We start from the raw sequence: 27282 nt of genomic DNA on the forward strand, positions 1-27282 counted from the left end.
TAATCAAATTGTTATTTGGATTCTAGAAGACCATCTTAATATCGAGCAGAATGCGGACAATAATTTTGCCAGAACGACAAAATAAACTTAAGAAAGCTGGGTATCACACAAAGACTAATGGTATAACCATGGATCATTTGGATTCAAAACACAAATTGGCATACTCATTATGCAATCCAAATCAAGAATCCCGACTACGAATAGAAAAAAAATATCTGCAAGTAGCCAAGAGCCGTGCATCATTTATCTGATGATGCAACTGCTTAGCAGCCCATTTGAACAAGTTTATAGAATAAAAATTTAGGAATATTCATTGATGGTTTTGATTTTGATTCACCAATCATCTAGAGGGAAAATGAATTACATAATTTCGTGCATGCCTGCTAGAGGAAGCAAAATCTTAGTAAGTGCAATTTAGAAGGACTCAATAAAACTATCACTAAAAAAATGTTGAATGCTCAATGACTTTTTTTTATTTATGGCGAATTTTGAAGGAATAATCTTGCATTAGCAGTCTTTTAGTACCTCCTGAACGGTTTTCATATCGACAGAATATAAAGCCCGGGTTCTGTTTTGGACAATTGTTAGCAACAAACGCCTGTTGGTGTCAACAAACCATTCTAAGTGTAAAAGAGGTTTTCAAGAGATTAAATACGGGAAGGAGGGATTTAAGCAATTCCTGAATCTGAAATAGGGAAACAAGAAACAAAAAAAATCCAGCTCATAGCTGCCTTCTTCGCTCCGCCTGTAGAAGCCAATAAACTATGTTAATCCCGTTCAACTTTCCGTGCATACCTATTCCTTTGATTTAAAGGGTAAGAACGATAAACCAAGTAATAGTGTAATAAATAGAAATAAATAGTAAATAAAAGTTAAGTTAAAGATCAATCAGTTATTGAATATCACCAAAGGTAGTGAATTTAAGACTCGGTAGGATTGAAAAACTAATACTAATAAACATGACACAGCAGCAACTCAAAACTGAGTTTAAGAGTGGAATATAAACGCCAATTGGACGAAAAATGGTCCACGTCTTTTTTTATCACCGCAGTAACGATAGATGTTTAATAAACACGGGCTACGCTATAACTATGTTAAAGTTAATACATCATCAAATCGTAAGTAACTTTTAAGTAAGACGGGGATATCACAGGTTTCGATGGTCGAGTTGGCAGACTGTCTGAGATTCAAATGAAAAGACAGACGACACAGGCTTAGGAGATCTGGAGGGGTCGTTACCACCCCCTTTAAATACTCAGCTTTTTTGCACTGCATTCTGTTAATAGCACCGTTAGTAAAAAATGACAGTGAATTTAAGTGTGGTCGCATCTCTGCTTCTACCATTAGCTTCAATAGCTTTAATGAGCAATCACGAAGAGCAAGAAAGACAGGCGTAGTACCAAGATGATCACTTGTATGAATTTTACAGCCATGAAGGATAAGGCTTGTCGCCGATTCCTCATGTCTTCCAAGACATGCTAGATGCAAAGGAGTTTGTCCCAATTTTGTTGGGAGGTTGATATTACTGTCAAAGTTTAAAATCACCTTTAAACTTTCATGGTTTAAGCGATGCTGACTTATCAAGACCAAATGAAGTGGGGCAAGCTCTTCCGAATTTCTTGCATTTGGGTCAGCACCGAATTCTAGAAGCAGATGTATAATTCTTGGGTCTAACTTACTTTCGGTGGCATGATGGAGAGCTGAATTACCATGGACATCTCTAAGGTTTTGCTTAGCACCCTTTTCTAATAGACACTTAACGGTTTCGAAGGAACCAATGGAACAAGCATACATAAGGGGAGTTTTACCAAATGAATCTTCGCGGTCAACTTGACTTCCAGCTTCGAGCAGTATTCTAGCAATCTCTGGAAAGAAAAGAAAATTGAGCACATTTTTAACAGGGGACGTTTACAAAAATGATTTTATTTTCCATTTCTAGTAATACGAATGTAACGCTGTCCTCTTATTCCTTACGACCTGTATGGTCTATTTTCCAATCAATATCGGTAATGCACTACAACAACTGTCTTACTATTTACCACATAATCCATCTCCCTCCCTCCTACCAGCAAAAAGAAGTTGGTTTTACTTTTAATAAACACCTTATGAGTAAGGAATCCACAATTTCTTCATAGTTTTTTTTTTCACAACAATCGTACTAAACACAAACAGGGGTAATTTAGTAAAGACCAATGCCTCCAATATAAATTTCACCCAGGTGTCATCATGTAGAACATATCTTTACAGTTGGGTGGGGAAGGAGTCATTTGATTGCAAAGTCTCTGTTCTAGAACCATTTTCAAAGCCCAAAACCGATCAGAGGGCAACCAGATCCTAACTTGGTGCGTAAAAAAGCGAATCTCAAGCATACAGACTAACTCAGTGCAAAAGAGCTAAATCCTCATTCGGAGCAACTAAAAGTTAAATACTAACTCGATACAAAAATGATTTAAGTCCTCATTCAGTGCACAAATGAACCCAGTCAAAACTTTCCTCAGTCCTCCCTCGGTTCTTACTTTTTAGTACCTTGTTTAAATTGAATATCCCTCGTATGTCATAATTTCCAATATATATGACGGGAGGCACAATTTTGTTCAATGTCCCATCCAAAAAATAGACATATTGCATTTCATGGGACCCAAGATCAGACAAGGATTTTAAACAGGTATTACGGGATGTACAAAGAAGGGCTATGACCTCAATTTTTGAATTTCTAAGATTGGAGACACAAAGTTGACCCTTAGTCGATATACCCCCCCCCCCAACTCCGAACGCAAGAAGGTGAGTATTTTGCGCCATATTTTAAGAAGAACAATGCTGACATTTTTTTCCTATGTAGGCGTTTCTACGCTGTAACAAGTGTAAAAGGTAATCAAATGTAACCAGTGCAAATGTAGACATTTCTGGCCTTGCGGATAGGAACTTTTGAAAATAGGATAGAAGGCCCACTTAAAGAAGAAACTATAATGACAAAATTCGAATTTTTATCAATTCCTAAATTATTCTTGAAATCAGAGGTGGTTTTAGGCGGGGCTGGGGCGCAAAAATTTCAAGGGCGCAAAATTTCAGATTTGAAAGCAAATTTTGGATTTTTGCTTAATACATTTATTTCAAGATGACACAAATGTCGATGATGTTAAACCCAATTGCCTTAAACTTGGTGAAAAATATTTCAATGATTCAGTTGTCCCACGAACTCCAAGATATGAAACAAATAATTCAACACCGATACATTTCCTTAAATAGACTTATAGGTGTGTTAGAACTAATTGTGCAATACGGAGATGAAAGGGTCTTCGCAAACGTAGAAGTTGCCTATCAGTTAGCGATTGCAGTGTTGGTGGCCAGTAATGAGTGGTCCTTTAGTAAACTTAAATTAATATGAACGTATCCCAGATCAACTATGGGCCAGGAGTGACTAAATGATTAAGCATTAATGACTATTGAACGCGATGAAATAGAACCAATCATTTAGGACAAGATAATCTATAATTTTGCAGAGGCTAAAGTAAGAAAAGTCAAATTTTACTAAATAGAACATTTTTAATAAATGAAAATTTTATTAATAGGTGAGAATTTTGCAAAAAATCAAGATTTTGCACCGGGCACAAGAAAGGCAAGAACCGCCACTACTTATATCAGTGTGAGGGGCGATGTTGTGCCATCCAAGGTTTTTATTATAATCTCGTGCTCAGGCTTTTTCAGCCTTTCCTCAACCGAATATAAGGACACGCAGTTTAGATGTTCGAGTGAAATGTTATCTTGGATTTTACTAGTTCACTGTTGGCGAGTGCGTTTGGTTTTGGACGCCGAAAGCTACCTAGTTCTAGTTTGAAGGGGGAAACCCGCGTTTCTTTCCTTTCTTCATATAAAATATGAACTTTATTTTCTTTGTCTGAACTTATCTTTGTTTGTTATTATTTATTCTATTTAACCAGTCATTGTACAAAAACTTCCTTTGCACCTATTTATCACAATAGCGAGTATCCACAATTTTATATCTTATTTGGAAAAATAACTAAAAAAATTAAATAAAAATAAAAACTAATGAATAACAGTCCATCGATTAACTTAAACAATAATCATAGGAAATAGCAAAATATAGCTGGTTTTGATTGTATGATAATGATCTGCTGCAAAGAAAATTTGATATGTAAGGAAAATGTGATTAAGTACATTTTTATATAAAGCATTTTTCGTATTGGTATTCAAGTATAGATTGCTTTTTGTGTTCAATTAGAAATTCATGTTTCCAGTTTTTGATATTAATCCTTACTTGTTAGAGAATTTCCTCACAAAGGTGTATAATTAAGTTTCAATTAAATACAATTGACGCTAAAATATCATAAAATTTAAAAAGTGGAATGAATATACTTGACTTCTGAAGGGCTGCCATGGAATTATTAACACACAGATTTTTTTACATGTATATGCACAATAAGAGGAAGCAGCATTCACATATCATTTTTTATGATATGTGAATGTATGATATGAAATATGATAATGACTACCAGCTCACTATAAAAAAGGCCTTACCGTGGCTGCCGCGTTGGGCAGCTAAATGTAGCGCAGTCTGTGACTGCGTATTAATTGCATTAGGATGTGCCCTGGACTTTATCAAAAGCTGAACTACGTCGGTATATCCATTTGCAGCTGCTAAGTGCAGTGGCGTAAAGCCGTTTCCATCCGATTGGTTTACAGAACAACCCCAAGAAAGAAGCAGCTTAGCTAAAAGATAACAATAACTACATTAAAATTATCTTACAAACACCATTAATCATGCTATCCTATGTGAGGGTAACTAAAGAAAATGCCCTTTTGGATTTGAGACGTCATCTCTTTGAGCGTATATTAGGCTAGTGTCAGTAATAACTAGCAACAGATTGTCTTAAAGAAGAAAAAAAATATATTCACTATGTACAGCTCACGCCCAAGGTATTTTATTGGGAAGTTTATTTATTTATATTTCATTAACATCATATTTTCTCCAACATCACATAACTGATGCACCGTACTTGTGGCGTCTTTTTGGGGTGGATATAGTCGGTTCACAGGAATATATTTCAGGGGTGAGAGAGGTAATTTTCGAGGGGTTAACAACTGGGCATTTTGAGGGACACCTGGAGGCATGAGGCACGGAGGCATGCCGGAGGCATTAAAAATGGACAGGGAAGGAAACTTATAAAATATTCTAAAGGGCGCAATATGTAAATATATACAGCTTGCCTGTTATTCGGTATCTGTCGAATATTTCAGCACCTTCAAAAGCGATCTTTTAAAACTTGGAAAAAATCATTTACGGGTTTATTTGGCAAGGAAAAGAACCCCCAAGACTGAAAACAACTGATACGTACCTAAAGAAGAAGAACGGAGGACTGCAAGTTGTTGATATCCATGCAAAAACTAGGTAACCCTACGATGGCACTGATGGTGTCACTTTCCTATTACACATGCAGCGTTGCCACCAGCTCAAAAATAAAATTCTGATTTTCTTCAAAAAAAAATCCCGGAACACGGTTTTTAAGTTATATAACATAAGGCTGCGCGGTGATGACGTAAAAAGCAAGGTGCGAAATTCAAAGTACCGTGAAACGTGGTTTCTAGTTGTAACTAACAACTGATTGTCAATTTTCCTAGTATTATTTCGACGTGAAAACGTTCTGGTGGATTAGTAGGATCTACGACAAATATTTTAGGCCAAAACAATTCGCCAAAGGTCCGAAAAAACGTGTCTACGCATCCACGTTTCATCGTTATTTGAATTTCCAGCCCAAGAATTGACGTCACGCTTCGCAGCACTATTCAATATGGCTTGGCCAGCGGTAAAAGTTGCCTTTTATCATGTCTTCACACGTCCCTTTCCCTTTTATCATACCTGCTTTTCTGTTTAGTGGCTGTGCCAAGACGCACCCTTGGATCTCGGATTCTTAATTGTACTAAAAAAAAAAGGAATCTGCTGCTTTGACACGAAAGAATCCGGAAGAAACACAGATCCCCTTTTCCCGAATGTACTTAGAATCCAACTTTCTTGGTATTAAACCCAGGCCTTTGGGTATTTGAAGAGAAAACTGCAAGGCAACAGTCAGAAAAACTGTTACTACCAAGTTATTAGTAAAAAGCACTAAGTAAAGCAACCAACAACAAAAAAAATAACTAGTTTCTCAGATATTTATTGGTACGTTTCAGTAATCATCTCGATAATCACAACTCAAATGACAACCCTAAGAAACTGCACAAATGAGCTCCAGTAAATCAAACTAAGCTCGGTTAGCACAAGTATAAACACTAAGTCTTCTACTACTAAGTCTTCTGTTGAGCATAACAAGTTTTCCGATGGTATTCATCGCTTCCGCTGCCCTAGATCTCGGAATGCATTCGACTCATAAAATTATATCAAGAACTCAAGCGAATAGGGGACGAGGGGCACATGCACTTGAGCTGGAAGGACCAGCCCCGCCGTGGGTGGCCTCCTCGTCCGTTGGAGACTTGGTTCAAGTTTCTGTTCAGTTCTGGACCCAAGTACACGTTGGTTTTAATGTTTTTTTTGTTTTTTTTTTGATGGGTTGGTTGTATTTTTTTTTTTTTTTTGTTGATTAATTTTGGTAGTAAAAATTGCTGAAAAAAAAGAATTAAAAAAGTTCCAACCCAAGAATGTGTTTCTTTTGGACGCAGGATGCCCCGTCTACGGGAGAGCAAATAGTTTTTTTGTGTTAAAAAATTTTAAAGTTGTAAGAGTAAGCCTTTTGGAAGACCACCTTTAAAATTCGAATTCGTATTAGTGAAAATTGAAGGATATGAATTTTAAGAAATTGAAGTACAAATGCCACTGGAAAAGCGTCTCCTAGAGGGGGGAGGACACCCTGGAACGGGGGGAGCGACAGATATTTGACAAGAAAAAATTTAAATGGTAGTGTGCCTTCATGTCCACTGATAAATTGACTGGTATATAATATTTTTTTTTTTTTTTTTTGAAGTTTATTTTATATGATTATGTATAAAGTTGTAAGATTTATATGTTTTTGTATTAAAATATCCCCGAGTGGAGAGGAGGAGGAGAGGGAAAAAAATAACAACTACCTCTGAAAAATGTTAAACAAAATTGCTTCTGTTGACACACAGAACATGGCGATGGTGGTGGTTATGGTCTTGAGGTCAGTTTTGGGTTTAGGTGCCATTTTTAACATGATGATTGCGATGCTGACGAGACATCAAAAAAGTGGAACCCTTTCTTCTGGATAAATGAATTCAGCTTTGTGAAGACGTCTGAGTCAAAGCCAAAGACAATGTTGGTGCCGATTTCCATAGAAACGGGTTCTGCTGAATGCATGATATACAGGCTGGAGTTACAGTAACCCTGTTCTACCAACGCGGCAGTTAATGTGAGATCAGCATTCAGCCGGAACCGCTGGCACAGAATTCCTATATCGTCAGGGAACGGCATCGCCATATTCTGCGTGTCAACAGAGTGGCATCTTCGCCCAGACAAGTAGCCAAACTGTACGACCCGCCCAACTAATACTCTCTTTCCCCTGCCAACCGGTCTGTAAACGTACCATTCACCGATACGCAATTCCGATTTCACACCGACCTCTGCATTGGTTTGTGGCGACTCACGTAGTCCTACTCGTCGGCCCTGGACCATCACCCGTTTTAATCGGTCACTACTCAGCTTCTCAGAGCTTGCCCTCAGAAGCCACAACAGCGTGGATTTTCTTATTGGTGTTATTGAGCCGTCAGAAGTTTTGACAAGACAAAACCTAGAATTCTTCATGTTCGTCACAGGCTCACTAATCCAATTTTTCTCAACTTGGTGTTTCACACAGTGAGCAATCACTGGCAAATCTTCAAAGATGCCGTCCCTTTCCGGACCCGATTCAGTGTCAGTCGCGGACAGGGTTGCCACCGTCAGTAGGATTTTACTAGATCTAGTAAAAAAAAAAATCTAGTAAATTTAGAGGATCTAGTAAATTTCCCGAAATCTAGTAAAAACTAGTAAAAAGTCTTGATTTAGAGTAAACAAAACTTTTTTTTATTTTCCATGAATTCATGAAAAAAAATTATCATAAACATATGACAATTTACAATTTTTGCTTGTCTGTTTTACAATTTACAATTTTGCTTGTCTGTCTCAGAGACAGACAAGCAGTCACCTATTTTCATAAACAAACACTTCACTTCCGGCGTCTAAAGGTCGACAAAATCAGCTTTCTGTGTATCAAATCTTACCAACTAAAAATTAAGCTATAATAACACTTGGATTTTTGATGATTGGGAATCTATTGGAATCGAAACAAAAGCCAACCACCCAAGGTGATTAGGTGAATCTCCTCAGTTTGAAAATTTTTATTGAGTAAAAAGCTGCCTGTTGAGAGAAATTAAAAGTAAGTAGAAATGTAACATTATACATATATATATATATATATATATATATATATATATATATATATATATATATATATATATATATATATATATATATATATATCCAAAAAAAGGATTTTTGAACTTGTAGGTTTCCGGAATTTTCAATCATACTATGAAAACGAAAGAAAAAGAAAAAAAGAAAAAAAAAGAAGAAAAAAGGAAAAAGATTGTGAAAATCATATTGATTATCCTCGTATAGTACAAATCGATGCTTGATAGTGCGCGTGCGGCGGAGCCGCACGCGAAAAATTTTTTTTTGAGCATTTAGTAAAAACAGATGCAATCTAGTAAATTTTTCCGCTCCAATTTAGTAAATTCTTTCAGGTCAGGGTGGCAACCCTGGTCGCGGAAGCCTTTTCCTGCTTATCGGACAGAGTATTTTCCTCTGAGTCATCGTCTGAGTCACTGTCGTGAAGTAGAGAAAGACAAACATTCGGTACTTGGTGACCGAAAGCAGAAAATACGTCGTCGGGTATCAAGGCTTTCATTATTCGCTGGCTTTCAATACGAGCTCGCCCTAGCTCGAGCTTGATTTCATCGTCCCCGGGCAAAGAAAAATCGGAACTGACATACACAACACCAATGGATCTAGCTCGCTTTCCCTTGGGCAAGGACAACTGTTCATTAGAATATTGAGCTTCAAAATCCGTTATACTTTCATATCGACAAATTCGATGTAGAAGATGGAGGAACGAAAAGTTTATTACAGAACTGTAAGTGCTGGTTTGAGACCGCATCTTCCTAAAAAAAAATCTTCCCACGGTTAGCTATTCATGTCGGAGAGTTTGAAAAGACGTTCGAGCCCAAGCCGTTTGAATCGACGAATGAGAAGCACTAGGGAATGCATATTTATCTCTAGGCAATGGTTAAGGTTTGTGTTAATAAAATTCTCGTTCAAAGTATAATGTCCACTTTTTAGGACCCAGGATTTCAACTCTTGAACGCAGTAAACAACACGACCACGTAAAAATAACCTCTCAAGAGGATAAAGTTTGCCGTCGTAAAAAAAACGCTCCGCAGGCTTTCCATAAGCCAAAGATAAAACTGTGTTCCTTCGCTTCCAGGAACACGCTGTTTCAGGTGTGGTGCCGGAGGCACGGAGGCACAGCCAGAGGCACGAAGGAAGGGACACCTGCGACGGTCAGTTATTAGCCCCTTGGTAATTTTTAATGTTTAAAAAACAGGTGAAAACGACCAAGAAATCAGAAAATTCCACAGAAACAGGTTAATTACAACAGGTAGATGGCCATGATTTTTTGGGGTGAGGGGACATAACAAACAAATTATGGGAGAAGATGGGATATTATCAAGATTCCGAAAGAGACAATGCCCTAGATCCCTCTTCTCTACTTACGTGCCTGAATCAAATCAGTTTGGCTTACCATTATTTTGAGTTAATAGAAAAAAGGATTTCGATTTTATCACTCCCCCCCTTCGCCCAAGAACATTCTTGGCTCTTATTCAAGGACAATACAATATAAACAACAAAAATTAGAGATGAACATATCCTACGCATAATTTAAAAAGATTGGAACAAAAGGTGCGAAGTTAGTCATCTTGGCATGTGAACTTGAATTCGTTAAAGCTCTTAATTAAGGCTGTAGCTCTTGCGAAATTCTTCGAGAAATGGATGCTGCTTATTCCAATAAAATGTGACAAAACAACGTCTTACCTTGTTACTTAAATAGAACAAGGAAAAGACAGACGACAACTGTTTTAATATTAATTTTTATTTCGAAATAACTTGGCTCACTATTAAATGGCATTTTTTTTTAAATGTGCCAACTGTAATAATAATATAGGTGGTATACGGCTGAACAGAATAAATATTAGTACAGAAGTTTTCAAAGTATCCCTGTTCATGCAAAGCCAGGATGCATATACAAGTTCAACCTCAACCCCTCTTCTAAGGAAATTGTGCTAGGTATGATGGAAACAAAATAATCCAACAGCGATTTATATCCAAAGACAATAGAACCCCCTTATATATGTCCTTGATGGTAAGGCTTCTCGTGCACTCAAGTCTCTTTCTCTAAGTCTCATCGCTTTTCGTATACTCAGCTTATATAATACATTTTACAATATAATGATATCGAAAATTGTCTTGATCTTATGTTTCATTATAATATCCAAGCTGAAGATACAAAACACGACTCAAAATTGAGTAACGTGTACAAAAGCGCCAGGAGTTAAAACCCAAGCTGCAGGTCAATTCAGTTGCAGTTCAAGTTCATAGTTGCAGTTTAACATCAAAACCCCCATTTCATGAAAACACAGGGAATGAATAATCTAGCGTGTTACTTCTGAATCGGTACTAGTATGTCAAAATTGAATTCCAAATTTTTTAGAATTTCCATGAAATTCGACAGATCTAACGTCTTGTGGGATCGTCTGTGCAGTATAATATCTGTGTGCATCCAATAAAACCACATGAAACTTCCATTTTACAATACAAGGCTTGTTCTTATTACCAGAAATAAATGGATGGTTTTACTTAAAAATAATAATAGATAGTTTTTCATTCCTTCGCCCTTTCTTCTTTGACTGGAAAATCTAAAAAATGGAAGTCAATATGAACAGTTTAGAAGCCGATTTGACCTGATCTATAAAATCAGCAGTGGAGAAAAATCCAAAATGGGAATTTTTGGCCGGTTTCTCTTTGAATGCCCTCTGATAAAAAGATATCCAAAATTTGTTGGTATTTACTTATGTTTTGTGTACTTAAAAAAGGAGACTGACCTTAGATATAAAATACTTTAGAATGGACTTAGTCAGATTGTCTATTAAAGCTAGATGTTGTGTCTAACGGTAAAATAACTTTTTTTTGTGAGTTTTTGGCAGTTTATGACTATATATGTTAGGATTTATCTTGTGTTTTGACCCTTAAACTAAAAACAAGTAGCATATTGGGTAAACCTGGTAAGACTGGATCAATCCAGACTTGATCAGTAAGGATCAATCTTGTGTTTAGACCCTTAAACTAAAAATAAGATAGCAGACCTGGTAGACCTAGTCAGACTGGATAAATCTGGACCTGGTAAGCAAGGATCGATCTTGTGTATAACCCTTGAACAAAAAAAAAAGGCAGCAGACCTGTTGGACCTGGCTGGATCTGCATGGTCAGACTCGCTTTTGAAAGGCTCATATATGGGATTAATTAATTTTGAACATTTACACCTTCAATAAGGCAAAAATTACCAGAAAATATCAAGTTATGCAAACTAACTTAACCATTTATTATTCATAATTAGTTTTTTAAATTCTTCTTACTCAAAAACAATGGATAAGAGGAAAATTTTGAAATCGATTGGGAATTCACCACACAAAGAGTATTCTGTATGTGAAAACTGACTGCCGATTTTGCACGCAAATGATAAAAATGAAACTCACCAAGAGCTATACTCCCACGTTCAGCACAGATACAAATGGCCGGTCGTCGCTGTCTCCCCACATGAAATCGTATATCACAATCAATTCCAGACTCAAGAAGTTTACCAGCATCTTCAACATTTTCATTCTGAATTGCAACATAAAACTGTGCATTCAAATTCCACCACATTACACCCATCTCTGAATAAACGTTTAATCTAGAAAAAAGAAAAAGATATTGGCAAAGGAGAAAAATTCGTTCCCGTGACACTTCTCTTGGAATCAATAGAACTCAGTTCCTACAGCTAAGGGGTTTCTTGCTGTCTTTCCTAGACCTAGTAATTGGTCTCGCAGCAAAATCTGTGCAGACAAAGAAACAATGTAATCAAATTCGACATGCATAACGTCGAAAATAAAGAGAAGAATTTTCTTCTCTTTTCCCCTTATTTACGTTTTTTCTCTTTTGTTTTAGTGTTTTATTTTTACGTGTTACTCTGTATCTAGTTTCCACGTAATTTTGATTTGCATTGTATTTTTATTTGTTTTTCTTTGTGTTACTCCACGTATTATACTTTTGCATAGTGTGGATCAAAAATAAATAATACTAATAATGCACAATGAAACCTTTTGATCTTTCATTAACCAAACTTCTCGAGTGTTTTCTGGATTGTACGGGAGTACCCATTTCTCTAAAAAAAATATACATTTCTCGTTACTTTAATCTCACGTCACAGGCCCTTTGCTAAAGCTGACTTTCTGCAGTCTCAACTCTTTACCAGCTTCATATTTACCAGAATTAAATAAAAAAACAAAACAAGTTATATAATAAAAAAAACCTCGTCAATACCTCGCTCTTTACTCTAAAGTTCAAATTTTGCTCCAATTCTGTAAGAATAACATCTGAATCACAAAGGCCATTTAATTAGAATAAATAGCTCTTTTGAAACTACTAAAAAAAACTTTAGCGTAAAGAGCGAAGTATTGACGAGGGAGCGAACCTCCTCATATACGTAATCATTTCTGTTCGTTTTAAATTTTAATGTTGATCCTTACTTTCAGTTGAAAAAAACTTCAACTGAGGGGGTTACCTGATCGTTTTTTAAATAATGCTGGGAAATCCGGCAACCCCTTCATGGAAAATTACCTTTCCCCATGTAAAATTCCTCCATGGAAAGATGCTCCTAGGTAACCCCCTCCCCCTGAACCCCCGCCACAAAATTCCGTTCGTTTTAATTTCCGTTCGAATGAGCCCTCTCATGATATTCTAGGACCACTGGGTCGATACGATCACCCCTGGGAAAAAAAATTAAATAAACATGCTTCCGTGATCTTTCTTCTGACAAAAAATGCAAAATTCCACTTTTGCAGGTAGGAGCTTGAAAACTCTACAGTAGGGTTCTCTGATACGATGAATCTTATGGTGTGGTTTTCATTAAGATCCTATGACTTTTAGGGGGTGTTTTTCCTTTTTTGGAAAATAAGGCAAATATTCTCAAGCTCGGCAACTTTTGATAGTTAAGACTAAACTTGATGAAACTTATATATTTAAAATCAGCATAAAAATTTGATTCTTTTGATGTACCTATTGGTATCAAAATTCCATTTTTTAGAGTTTCGGTTACTATTGAGCCGGGTCGCTCCTTACTTACAGTTGGTTACCATGAACTGTTTGACTTTATTTTAGATGAATTCAAATATGGATAACATTGGAAGGAAACAAGATAACGTGATTAATAGAAACATGATGCGCATTTTAAAGTAAGAATCTATATATATATATATATATATATATATATATATATATATATATATATATATATATATATATATATATTAGGTTTTCGTTGTTTAGTTTATATATATTCTAGGGCTGTATATGGGACAATCTAAGAGCATAAAATGATGTCGTAAAATAAGAAATGTAATGGTAATATAGCCTATGCAGGCCCACGAATGCACAAATAGACAGCCCCAATTATATATATCCTATCTAACTACCATGGGCGCCCATAAGCTGAATTCCAGGGGGGGGGGGCAAACCACATTTAATTGGCACTTTTAACTGTATAATAGGAAACTCAGAACAAAAATATAAAAATAAGGCGGCATTAGTCAGCCAGGGGGCGGGTGTCCCCCCCCCCCTTATGGGCGCCCATGCTATCTGCCTAATGTCTCAGTTATTTCAACCGGTGTACCTGTAAATTGGGTCAACTTGAGTGTTTTCTGAATAATGGACAAGTACCGATTTTTCTATCAGACGAGTGCGGTTACCGGCAGGGTTGCCACCCTGGCCTGGAAGAATTTATTAGATCTGAGAGGAAAAATTTTTGCGCGTGCGGCTAGCGCCGCACGCGCACCATCAAACATCGATTTTTGCTATAGGAGGATAATCAATAGAATTTCCACAGTGTTTTTTCCATTTTTCTTCTTGTTTTTCTCTTTTCCTCTTTCCTTTCGTTTTCATAGTATGATTGAAAATTCCGGAAACCTATAAGTTCAAAAATCCTTTTTTTTATTATTCGGATGCACTACTGGATAGGCTTCATATTCCAGATGCGGAGTATCCAAGACGTCAAACAATAGTCTTAAATCTTAGATCTGGAAATCCTGCTGGTGAAGCCCGGCTTTAAATTTATCAATGGTCTTCAAGCCATAGAATTCATATATATTGAAAAATTAAAAACAATTAACAAAAAAAAAAAAATGAAAAAAAAAACAGCTACAACTCATATTCACGAAGCAATTCAGGCAATGGAGTGCTTAGAATCTGAGGTGTGTTTGAAAGTGGCGGCTTTTGAAATTTGTCCCCAGTTTCCGTTTTAAGGTTTGAAATCTAAACCCTTCAATTTTGCACTTTTAAGAGAAAATTGGCCACTTTTAAAACACTAATTGGGCTGGTCTTTAAATAAGGGATAAGCTGTTTACAAAGATTTCTGGTAAATTTTAAAGCAATTAATTTAGGATTTTTTTGAACTGATTTTGTCTGGATTCTCTCTCGTTCGTATTCAAGGGAATCAAAAATCAATACAATCTATGTCAATTCAAAACGGAAATGACGTAATCGGCTACCGGTTTAATCTAAAAAATATGTAAATCAAAAAGTGCACCTCTAGGGCTGTCAAGAAAAAGAAAACTTATATAACATACAATAATTAGTTTAAAAAAAATAACATTGTGTCAATATTCTTCAGGTCAGGCAAATTTCACTTCAGGTCATACAAATTGAAAAGTAAGAAGAAAAATATGTAGTCACAATTTAAAGAAATCGCAGTTAAAAGGCTTTAACCTTCCTCGGCCTCATCCGAATCTAAAGTATCCCCTAGTGTCGAATTCTGACTGAAGGGATCTACTTTTTTCCATTTCTTGATAGCCCGAGTCAAATCGCTGGGGATCGTTCAGTCATGTACTCCACTTGACGACCTGAGAACAAGTTGCTTCGTTTTCATCAGGAACGAAACACTCGAGACATTTAACCTATTCCGGTTTTTAGTTTTGATGACCGACAAAATCAAGAACTGTCTCTCTGCTCCTGCACTTGAATGGGGCAAGCTGCAGAGAGTTGAAAGAACTTGGGCAATCATGGAAAAAGTTCGTTTCTAGCAGCGTCTTTAAAAAGGGACAAGGCTAACTAACAAACGTAGCAGCTGTTATGAGAGTCTGGGAAAATTTTCTGAAAACAAATTAAGCCGGCATACCAGTCCTGATTTTAAATAGTTGGCCTTTCAAAGCGAGTATCAAGAAGAAGCCGAGAGAAAAGGAGATTTTTAAGCGTTTTTTTGCGAAATTGCAGAAATGAGAGCAATAGTAGCCATAATATCTAATGTAACCAAAATCAGATTTTGTAATGAATGGACCCCAATTTCTTCCCCTGAATTCATGGAAAATAACAAAAGTTTTGGTTACTACAAGTCAAGGCCGTATCCAGGGGGGGGTTACCCGGTTTGAACCCCCCCGAAATTTTTGACCAACTCGAAAATAAGTCGAAAATTAGTAAAACCTAGGTAAAAATCAGTAAAATTAGTCGAAAACTGAGTCAAAAATTAGTAACCCCCCCCCCCGAAAAAGTCAAAAATTAGTAAAACCCCCCCTGAACAAAAATCCTGGATACGGCCCTGCTACAAGTCATGACTTTTTACTAAATTTCGGGAAATTTACTAGATCCTCTAAATTTACTAGATTTTCTTTTACTAGATCTAGTAAAATCCTACTGACGGTAGCAACCCTGGTTACCGGCTCCAGGAAGTGGTGGATCCAGGATTTTTTAGGGGGGGGGGGGGGGGGTAAAATAGGTTGATCCGATAAACTTGCGCTAGGAGCAAATTTAATTAACGCAAACTTGCGTTAAATAAGTAAATTACACTGCTGTAGACTATCGCGCGCCCCCGGGCTCCAGTCCCCATGCCCTTCAAAAACAGAAGTGTAGTCGCAGGTGGTGCTATAGCTAATCAGCACAGGGACGTACGCAGGGGGGGCCCCCGGGCCCCCCCCCCCCCCCCCGAAATCTCACATTTTTTTCATTTTCCAATAATTTTCTTATTTTTCTCACAGAATAATGGGTTTGAAGGATTTGGCCCCCCCCCGAAACAAATTCCTGCGTACGTGCCTGAATCAGCATTATTAGCTAAGGCTAAAAACTTGCAAGAAATTTTCATAAAATTAATATATTGATTATGTTACCAGTTGAACGTTCTGAATATACTCCAAATCAAGTATCTTAGCTTATTCAAGTCTAATGGTACATTGTATTGTAACGTCAGACGTATACTAATGCATAACACCATTTTCCGGTCCAAGAATAGTAAAAAAAAAATTGGATGTCAAACTGGCCGTTCAACCTTTTATTGATTCTTCAAATAAAGAAACTCATCTCAAGCGGTTCGCAGGTACGCAACTTCCTGTATAACCCACAAGATGACGTAATTGTTTTATTGTTGCTAGTGTTCATTCTTTTTTCTACCTCACAGACATGTTGAAAATACGAATTATAATGCCGCTTCTTCAAATGAACTGCTATCTGTTTGAAAATGTTCAGAAAACATCGTTTTAAGCAGGGGATTGTGCATTTGCCAGCCTTGTAGGTAATACACACAGGACTTGTGCATACAGATCTTATGCCTGCACTAGATTGTCCTCTGCCAATACCACAAAAATTTGATTTGGCGTTAAAGATGCTGCTACACTGCTTTTTGAGATATGGTCTAGATTCTGCAGGAATTAAATTGATTTCACCGGTTTTCCACAGCCCAAACATATTGCGGAAATTCTAGAATTACCAAATTTAGTATTTGCGTCCAGCAGAAAATAGAATAGCAAAGACGGGAAGAGAACAGACTTCGGGAAACCTCTAAACGAAATTCTGTATCTTCATAAATAATTTCTGAGAGCACACTGGCTAATCATGATAAAACAAAAATCGCGAAGAAAGGAAGAAAACGAGGACAATTAACAGCCAGTGAAAAAATTGAAAAATTATGCAAATATTTCGGTCAAGACCTCCGCTTGACCGTTCTCAGTGCAGAATAAAACTATTACCCTTTCAGCATTACTAGGAAAGGGTCGTCCAATTTTAGTTTGGTGTTTTATTTTAAGGTTTGGTTTTTATATTTTTATCAGTTTTATTCTGCACTGAGAACGGTCAAGCGGTATCTTGACCAAAATATTTGCATAATTTTTCAATTCTTTCACTGGCTGTTAATTGTCCTCGTTTTCTTCCTTTCTTCACGATTTTTGTTTTATCTGTATCTTCATCAATATTGTCCTGAGCCAAAAATAAATAAAAAAATCACTACTTCACAATTTTATCAAATGGGTGAAAAATACAGATATAAGGTTTTGGAAGAGAACATCCGCGTACCACCTGTTCACACAAAACAACCTAAGGAGAACAGAAGGGATACCCCGTATAGAAGAAATAAACGCAAAGAAACCTGTTTTTTAAGGTACAATCGTCACTAAGAATCACAGCTAATGAATATAAGCCCTTAATTAAATTGGGTCCTTAGATAACCAGGCATAGTTGAAGGTAATCGTATAATCGTCTCCACAAAATACTTTACATCCACTTTTAAATTTTTTAGAACGGTCAAAAGGTCCAAATGTGTGGCTCATGGGGGGGGGGGAGGGTATTCTATGAAGCCCAAAGGCTATATTTTGAAAACTATCCATTTAAAGATTTTATTCCTTATACATACTTTTTAGCAAAAAAAGTGGAAAGCCGTTCATTATATCTTGTTGAAATCAAGACCATACAAGGGTCACCAAAAGGCATGATTAGAAGACCCTAAGTGAGACAATCCTCATCCAGTCCCTTCCGAGAAACTCAAAAGAATAAAAAAAAAATAACGACAGTTTTTAATTCTTCAACATATTTTAATTTTGAACATGTCTGTCTTATACATAAACAGAAGTACAAAAGGCCTCTAAAAAATGAAAATAAGTTTCATAATGCGAAGACGTTCAATACGTGTGTTTGGAATGACCTAAGTGGATCCCTTGCTTCCTCCAGCCTCGCCCAACTTTACTAACATACACACCATGTACCGAGTTCAACTTGATGATCCTCCAGAGATTATTTAGGAAATGGGCGTAAAGGATTATGTATATTACCAAGATCATAGCATGACTGTCGCAATTCAAAACATGCCAAGTAGGCTCTGCATCCCAGAAATAATATTTGATTTCCACTAAAGCAAATAGTTTAAGATTTCTAAGCTCGTTGATTACAAATCTGAGGATAACATGCAAAATACCACTGTATATAAATATAAGCCAGTATGATCATTCCCTATCTCAATTAGAAGGCAATTAGAAGTGCAATGTTATTATTAAATATTTTTCGGAATTACAAGTAGGTTGCAAAGTCTCGAGTTGGTTTCAAAGGCATTTTAAGAACGTTTCTGCCACAATACGTGTTCCAGGGTAATTGGACCGCTGATGGCAGGTCAAATGAGAGCACCATTATTCAGTGATGGACAAATTTACACTGACCCGCTATTGACAGAGTAAATGGGAGGAGCTGTTTGCATGCGCCGAGGATGTAGTGCCAAAAATCAATAAGCTTTGATCTTACTGTTATATTATTTATATATAGTGATAGAGACGGTCCAACACGGTAATAACGTCAAATAAAAACACGACGAAATCAAAACACGGTAGGTACACATTTTGCAAATCTGTATTATCGAAATGCCCAAACTGGGACCCTAGGAGTATTGAGAGGAAAACGAGCAGAAAGTAAATAAAGACACGAAAAGGCAGACAACACCACCTTGTCATGGAATGATCTCTTTTTTTTACTTAAAAAAGCACTACGCATGGTGATTTCCTTTCCAATGAGCCCTCTCCCAACATCCTACAACTAGGTTCGCCACGATTACACCTTCGATACGAGACAAATCAGTGCTTCTCATGTAAGTGATTTTTCTTGTTTTCAAAGTTGAGGAGGAGGGTGTAATTCTCTTCTTTAAGGTTTTGGCCTCGTGATTCTATTGGTGCATTTTTCATCTTGATGCAACGCCATTTTGGAGGGGCTTCAAACTTTTTTGATATTCCCATAAATTTGTTTCCACAAACTTTTACTATTAATATTAATCGAAATAATGGTTATCACTTCTTAATCAGCTTCAAAGGTGATTTTTTCTCACTATACAGTTGTTTTTCAAAACGGGTCTTTAAATGTTGGTTACTATTGATCACGGTTCGCTCTTTACTATGTCTGATCTATCGCTGCAACCCTGATTCTGAAAAGTTTGTTTCCAATATTACAAATTGTTATTCAGTTGAATCCATATAATAATTACTGTTTCCGAATTAACGTCCTTTGGGGATGTTTGTTCTTTAGACAGTTTCCTTGAAAACGTGTAGTGCAAATTTCGGCTAGAATGGGCCGCGACTCACTTAATACCAGATAGCTGCTGCAGCAACCATGATGGAAGGACTGCAAATCTCTAGCCAATGGGTTTCAAAGATAGTGATTTCAACAATGCAACGGTGTGTTTCCTAGAAATCTCCCTTCTGGAAATAGTGTCATTTCTGGTGCAATATGGCACCTCTCTCTGGTGGTGCCAAGACAAATTTATAATTAGCATGTAAAAATGAGCATTAGCTTTTGAATAAGCTTAAACCATCCCTTTAGGACCATCTGATAACCTGCTAGCACCGGCGAAAAAAGGGAAGACTACTACAGATGCGAAAAAGCAATTTCCTTCGTTTTTCAACATAGGGGGGGGGGGATGTAAACCTAAAAAACAGATTCTTTAATATTTTTTTCGCATCAGAGTAATCAATTTAATATTTCTCTGCTGGATCTGAAGTGAAGTTATTATTTTTAAATCAGGATTCTTATGTCGTTTCATTTTTCTACGTAAGTACCTGAGTGAAAATCTTGGGTATTTTACTTAGTTCATAAAAATTATCCCCGTTTCGAACTGACTTTGGACGCAATCAGCGGGAAGAGCGACTCAGTTTGGAATAAACGTCTCGTTTCGTCATCATCATTACCATTTGCAGATAATATGAATAAAACTTTGCAAATTATGGGAAATAAAATGCGTACTTGCCGAAACAGCAAACAAAACGGCGAATTATGCGAAAATAGCTTCTTTTTTGGTGGGGGGGGGGTAACCAGTCATATTTTGTGCAGTGCTTCTTCAGATAAGTTTTCTACAACAATCTCAAAGACAACAACGCTGCTTTTGATCCACCACATAAAAATTTATTCGTTTTTAGACACTTGTGGTTACAAACAAAGATCGTTGATTACACCTCGACGATTTAACATGGGAACATAGGATTAAAAACTACCAGTACTACTTCGAGTGTAACACATGACAACTTCGTTATTTTAAAAAAATGAAAATGTCAAAGAAAATGAATATTTATAATTGTTAGTTAACAATACAATAGGATTAAAGCTAAAATTTCTGCAAGCGATAATTAATCAGCATTTTCATCTCCAAAAACAATCTGAACAAAAAAAAAATCAGTCAGTACATAGCAGGCCTAGGTTGACTAAGCTTGAAAAAATCTTAGGATGCTTAGAAGGCTAGCTGACAAAGTTGATAGGCTTGGGCTACTGGGTTAATTTTTGATTTCTTCACCCTCCTCTAAAAGACTATTATGCGGCAGTATTGAGTTCAGCAAAGTTGCCCAATGCTAAATAGCGCTGGTGATTTTACCTTTCGACACTAGCGCCAGTTTCCACTCTATCCCATAGTCCATGCCACGCGTTCGATAAGCGTATTGCAATTTGATTTGTAAATTCTGGCGCTGAATAGGCAATTATAATTACTGAATTAGAATAGGTTAGTTATTCAGGCACTGTTATATTAGCCGGGCAACACGCGAGAAGTGAAGTTTCGTTAATGCTAATGAAATAAAACAAAATAGGATAAAAATATAATTGTTTAGAAACAAATTTGGGCTATATATTTGCTCATTAGGGGGGTGGGGGAAAAGCATAGCATATATTAAATACGTAACCTAACCTAGGTTCCTACCTTTGTTCCCCCTAAACTCCAAAAAACTAACGTTTAAATATAGTTCCCGGAATGAGATACTCCTTGTTTTTACAGCGTGGGATAGCAATTACCGGGTAATGCCTATTTGATATTTGCTTTTCTCGACTTGTCTGTCTCGCGCGTTTCCCAGCTAATAGAACAGTACCGTTATTCAATATAGTTAGGTATTTAATAAATGCGTTCTGGGCGGCCTGCTTTCCAAAATTCTCTGTTGTAGTTTCCATAATTGTGTTCCTAAAATATTACACTTTCATCATATTTTGGTATATTTCATTATGATTAACCTAGCTTCACTTCTTAGTGTGGCCGGGACAACACGAAAGTATCCCGGATTGTATTCAGTACCGGATTGTATTGTATTGTAATAGTACTTGTTGAAACCTACTGAATTAATCATTTGCTTACTATTCGTCAGAACTCAATAAGCTGCGATTCTTCCTTATCTAGAATCTAGATAGAAATTCTTGCAGTAGTAGTGGCGCAGTTGGAACAATCTCTGCTCGGTAATACGGGACCCCGAGTTCAAACTCAGCTCCAACAACCCGCTGCAGGGCCCGGAATTCCATTCCAGTGAAGAGATTACGCAAAAGCGTCTATATGACAATCCAAACAAGAACGACAATTAGAAGTGCTAGGGCAAACGAAAAATCTACCTCTTAGAACCTTTCTCAAAAAGTGTTATCAACCTGGAAGATTTTTAACCATTAACGTTTATTTTTATTTCAACTCTAATTTTTGTACATTAGGAACACCATAGGCATATAGACAAACAGTGAGACCACTGGACTTTGACCATTTCTTCCAATTATCAAATTACTCACATAAATTTATTTTTTCTATTCAAACGGCGTTCAACAAAGCACAATAACTGAGCTTATTAAATTGGTAATTGTAATTAACTACAATTAGCTATATTGAACATGGGGCTGTTTACATATCTGCCGAATAGGAGTTTTAACATAGGAATTTGACAACACTCTCATCAAAGCCCTTACACCACTTACTGGGAAAATGAACTTAGATTTTCTGAAAGGATAACTTGAGAAGTAAGTTTTATGTCCTCGGATTATCTGGATTTCTGGTGAAAAATAGCGTTTATTTTGCGGAAAAGACAAAACTTGAATTTCAGAACTTTGGATTTACCTCTATGATATTGACACTTAAGTAAAAATGAAAATATGAGCAGAATGCTACCAGGAGCTTTGTTTTGAGCGATTTTAAATAGTAATATTTCTGTTTCCCTGTTGGTACTTACGTATTCGTTTTGGTCTGGAATAACCATTACACCTACCACACCCAAGAATTGAAGTTAGGTTAATCCTAACGAAATATACCAAAATATGATGAAAATATAATACTTTAGTAACAAAATTAGGGAAACTGCAACAGAAAATTATGGAAAGTAGGCCGAGCAGAATGTATTATATTAAATACCTAACCTAGCCAACTGTATATATTAAATATTTAATTAAAATGTACCTGCAAAGCAGTTTATCTGGTTCAGGCTAAGCTGATTATCTCCGAATGCACACAGAGAAAGCGGATTTAAATAGATCAAGAACAAGTGTGGTCGGTATAATACGTAAGGACCTCCCTGTTAATATACAAAGGTCCAATGTATTTAAACATATGTAAACATCAGAGAACCTTATCGTAGAGAACGCAATAGCTCCAACCGTGTAGAAGATCAAACGAAATGCAGAATTTCCACTCACATAAGCTAATAATACCCCTCTTCGTCAACCAGAAATTCTGTAGTAAAAACATTCATATGAACTTATTCAATGCTATGACATCAAAAAATTTTGACTAATTTTCATCGAAAATGTTCAAATTTTGTCCAGAATAATGATTACACTCCTAAATTTTAATTCTTAAGTGGAAAAACTGAAAAAGTGGGACGCTACCAATCAATTTATAATTATTGGCGCATGCAATTTAGCAGCAAGAAATGTTGGAGGGGGGGGGGGGGGTAGGGCCCTTAGCCCACAAAAGATCTTGGTTGGACCTGGCATAATGTGAAAAACAGTCTGAAATTAAAATTTACGAAAATATTTTTTTTCAACTGAAATTAAGGAGCGACATTAAAACTTCAAAACGGGCAGAAAATATACTGTATATGAAGGGGGCTGTCTCGATCTCAACCCCCCCCCCCCACACACTCGTCACGCTAGAGCTTAACCTTTTGTTTCAGTTCTTTAAGAATGAATGTCGAAATACAGGGCCATTGAGTTGGAACAACAAGCTTTTGGAAAACGCTAAAAACTTTTGCGCAACTAGCGACGGAATTTTCCAAGGGAGAAGGGGGTAGGGAATACGCCTATTTTCTGCAAAATCAAGTATAGTGTATCTTTAGTCCAAATATGTTAACTACAATTGTTTTACATATTATGAAGGAAGAATTATTGTTTTAACACTTTTCTATAGCCAAAAATAAGAGAAAAATGTCATTTTTAAGGGTCCATATAGGGCTTATAATTGAAATTCCGTGTAAAAAAAATTATTATGTTCAGAGAGAACAAGGGAAAGAAGATATGATGTGGTATGTTCACCAAATTCTTAGCTCAGTAACGGAAATATCTCCAAATTAACCACAATTAGATAACCTATATCTGACTGTCAAAGAATTTCAGACCTGTAGGGAATCGATTATTATTTAAATGATTTAGGGATGCAGATAATGATGGAAGTAATATGATAATGTAATAAATACAACCATGTAGCATACTACATTATAAGGTAAGAATTTCCTTGTTTGCGTTGACTGTTTTCATCCAAGGCTATTTATGAGACCACAAGGAGGAGGGGGTGCATTTGCGAGTGAATTTTCAATTATCTTTTCTTGTTATCCATTTCTTTGAAACATTTCAAATAACATTTTATCCGCATTCCATCATAACTTGGCGCAATTAAATAGCCTATCTGGGACCATCAGGGGGGCGGATGCATTGTCAGAAAATGACCAGCATACTCAGGGTACTGGACTACTGGTACCTATGTGGGCACTGCTATGTACTGTATGTGGAATGTCAAACAGAAAATGATACGGTTAAACAGGAGAGACAGATACCCGGTACTAAAACAGTTGTTAAGAGTGGAATTGATCTAATATGAAAATAAACTAACCAAGGTAGGTGAAAGGCATTACAATACAGCATTCTGGGCGAATAATTGTAACTTGTAAATCTTGTAATTCTGATCATTTTGTTCATAAACTATTATAACCGGGTATCTGTCTCTCCCGCTTGGCAGCAGCATTTACCGTTTGACATTCCACATACAGTATACAGCGGTGCCCGCATAATGCATCAGTACCATATTTAGAAACAGGCTAGTAAAATAAGGAGTCTAATGGTGCTAATATTTATTTATTTAGCAGGTTTCCTTTTTGAAGTGGTCAACCACTAGTCTATGCATTTACCTTTCATTGGCCACAAGCAAGGCCGTACCCAGAGGGGGGGGGGGGGTGAACCCCTCCCGAAATGTTTTTTTTACTTGTAAAAAAGTAACAAAATAGATATAAGCAAATTTTGTATGCGTTTCTTTGTGTAAATCCCCCCCCCCCACCGAAAAAAATCTCCGTAAAAAATCCTGGGTATTTCTGGCCACAAGCCACTTCCGGTAGGCTATTTCATAGCCTAATTGAACAAAAGTCTGCCTAAATCCAATCACAATAGGTTAGTTGGGGCCTAGTCTATAATTTTGGCAAAGTAGGCCTAGTTGAGTCTTAAATTCTAAAACAGAAAAAAAACACAAACGAAATATTTGAGCTTCCCATGACAGTTCAACTCAAACAACTACTCACATTTAGAAAAAAGTTCTATTACCAGTTAAAACTCACCAGCACCGCCACTCATCAACTGAATAAAATTGTATCGGATTATAAATTGTAAAAGTAAACGTTGAAGCCACGCTATTTTGACCTTGATTTTATTAAAACGACAAAATACAAGTTCAAGGATAATGAACTAGCAATACATGTGGCGTATTTACAAAGAAGAATCCGAGTTGATACTAACTTACCAAACTTAGCCAGGTTTTATTCTTTAAAATTTTTGGCTGCTAAACCGGTAAAACAAGAAAACTCTATAACTTTATCTATAGGCATCTTTAGCGAATAGAGACTGATTCATTGAGAGCTATTTATGCTACAAATAGATTCATTGACAAATGGAAATTGGGGCTGACTTTTGAATAATTAATTTGGGTTAGTAAGCCGTCTCCGTTTGGTAAATAATTTATTGAATAAAAGTGGTTAAAAATATTTGTTTAGCTATAAGAAATATAGTTTTCTCTAGGAAGTAAAAAGCAAAGTTGAAAATTATAACGAATAAAATTATTGCTTCGCAGGTTTCGCAAGAGATATTTGCAAATATAGTTCAAAGAAACTAACTCGTGGTATTTTCAAAGATCGGTAGATTTTTAGGTAAATATTTACCAAATCATATTATTGAGTTATGACTAAAATGAATATACCATTCGATGCCTTTTTTTATGCTGATTACGAATATAATAATCATTTCTATCGGAAATGAATTTTATCCCCCCGCCTATATATGCCAATTCAGGGTATATATTTCTACATTCAGGGGGTGGGGGCAAATTTTATTTCTGGTGTAAATGGGAGGTAAGTTTAAAATTTACCCCCACCCCCCTAATGTAGAAATATATAGCCTACCCTGGATTGGCATATATAGGGGGGGGGGGGCTAAATTTCATTTCCGATAGAAATGATTATTATGTTCGTAATCAGCATAAAAAGGCATCGAATGGTATATTCACTTTAGTTGTTACTCAATAATATTTACCGATTTTTAAAACAACTGATTATGAAAAACCAATGCCAAAAAAGATGTTCTCTTAGGAGCAGAAAGTGTAAGCTAGTTCTGTAGATACATCTCACGTAATCTGCGAAGCAGTAATCTTTGTTCGTTTCAAGTTTCAACAACTTCACTCTTTACTTCTGTAAAGCTATATTCACAATGAGATTTTACGCTTATGTGTTATACCAACGACACTCGAGAAGTTTGCTGAATGTAAGATATCAGAAAACCGGTTTAATAGCCACAAATGACGGGTGACAGAATGCACTGGACTTGTATTTTTTGGGCTACATATTTGCACAATTGGGGGGCGGGAAATAAGGTTAGCTTACTTTACCCCCCCCCCCAATATGCATATACATAGCCCAAATTATGTAAGGTTAGGTTACTTTACCTCCATCCCCTTCTAATGTGCAAATACATAGCCCAAATTATATTATTATTTAAACTAAATTATTATATTTTCATCATGTTTTGGTATATTTCACTTCACTTCTTGAGTGTGTTTGGTATAATCACAGTTCATATAATTATCCAGTAAGCTTATTGCAGATCATTTCTGGTCTTCGTTCTCGGTGCGAACAAAAAGTTCCTCCTACTTCTTCGTGCAGTTATTAATAGCGGGTTTCCACTTGTTTCCGATTGTTTCGCGTCTGACTTGTCTACCCGTGAAAAGATCTGACGCCGCTTATGTTTCTACGTTCTCTGGAGCACTCGCACTCCGGTCCGGGTTTTTATAATGGGTGAGATAGGGAATGATCATACTGGATAATTATATGAACTGTGGGTATAATACATAAGTATCGATTTTTACCTGTATTAAGATTTAGCTAGCGCTGATTTGAGACAATCTATTTTTTTTTATAGGATTTTCTGATTGGTTGATGCCAATCAGAAAATTCCGTCAGATTCTGAAGAAAACTTTCTTTTTTTTAAGTTACTTTTGCTTGGTTTTCATTTTTTTTTTTAACATATGCAATAAACCGTACAAAAGGATCTTCGTTTAGTTTAGGCGATGAAACTAAATAATGCGGTGAAGTATGTTTTTTTGTGTGTCAAAATTGGACATTAAATACAGCACAGGTTTTACTTCCTCTTCCTACCTTCCTTGAACTTTCACACAAAATATGTGCAACTTCGTCACATAA

General features: G+C 36.4%; 1 protein-coding gene across 5 annotated transcripts; it reads right to left on the reverse strand.

Moving 5' to 3' along the window:
- Positions 1-825: 825 nt before the first annotated feature.
- LOC148952093 (uncharacterized) lies at positions 826-25354 on the reverse strand. Of its 5 annotated transcripts, none has more exons than XM_089089536.1 (4): positions 25335-25354; positions 11815-12011; positions 4537-4728; positions 826-1865 (listed from the first exon to the last, which is right to left on the reverse strand). In XM_089089536.1, exons 2-4 carry the CDS (start codon positions 11990-11992, stop codon positions 1090-1092), a joined length of 1146 nt encoding a protein of 381 aa, XP_088945662.1. In that variant the 5' UTR covers positions 11993-12011; positions 25335-25354; the 3' UTR covers positions 826-1089. The 5 variants fall into 5 exon arrangements, with proteins under 5 accessions (XP_088945662.1, XP_088945658.1, XP_088945657.1 ...); XM_089089532.1 differs by lacking the exon at positions 25335-25354 and adding an exon at positions 25153-25294; XM_089089531.1 differs by lacking the exon at positions 25335-25354 and adding an exon at positions 25139-25294.
- Between the last annotated feature and the right edge of the window lie 1928 nt (positions 25355-27282).

Source organism: Artemia sp. Qi Xiang Cuo, chromosome 5 (assembly GCF_049724085.1).
Source record: "Artemia sp. Qi Xiang Cuo chromosome 5, ASM4972408v1, whole genome shotgun sequence".
Lineage (NCBI taxonomy): Eukaryota > Metazoa > Arthropoda > Branchiopoda > Anostraca > Artemiidae > Artemia > Artemia sp. Qi Xiang Cuo.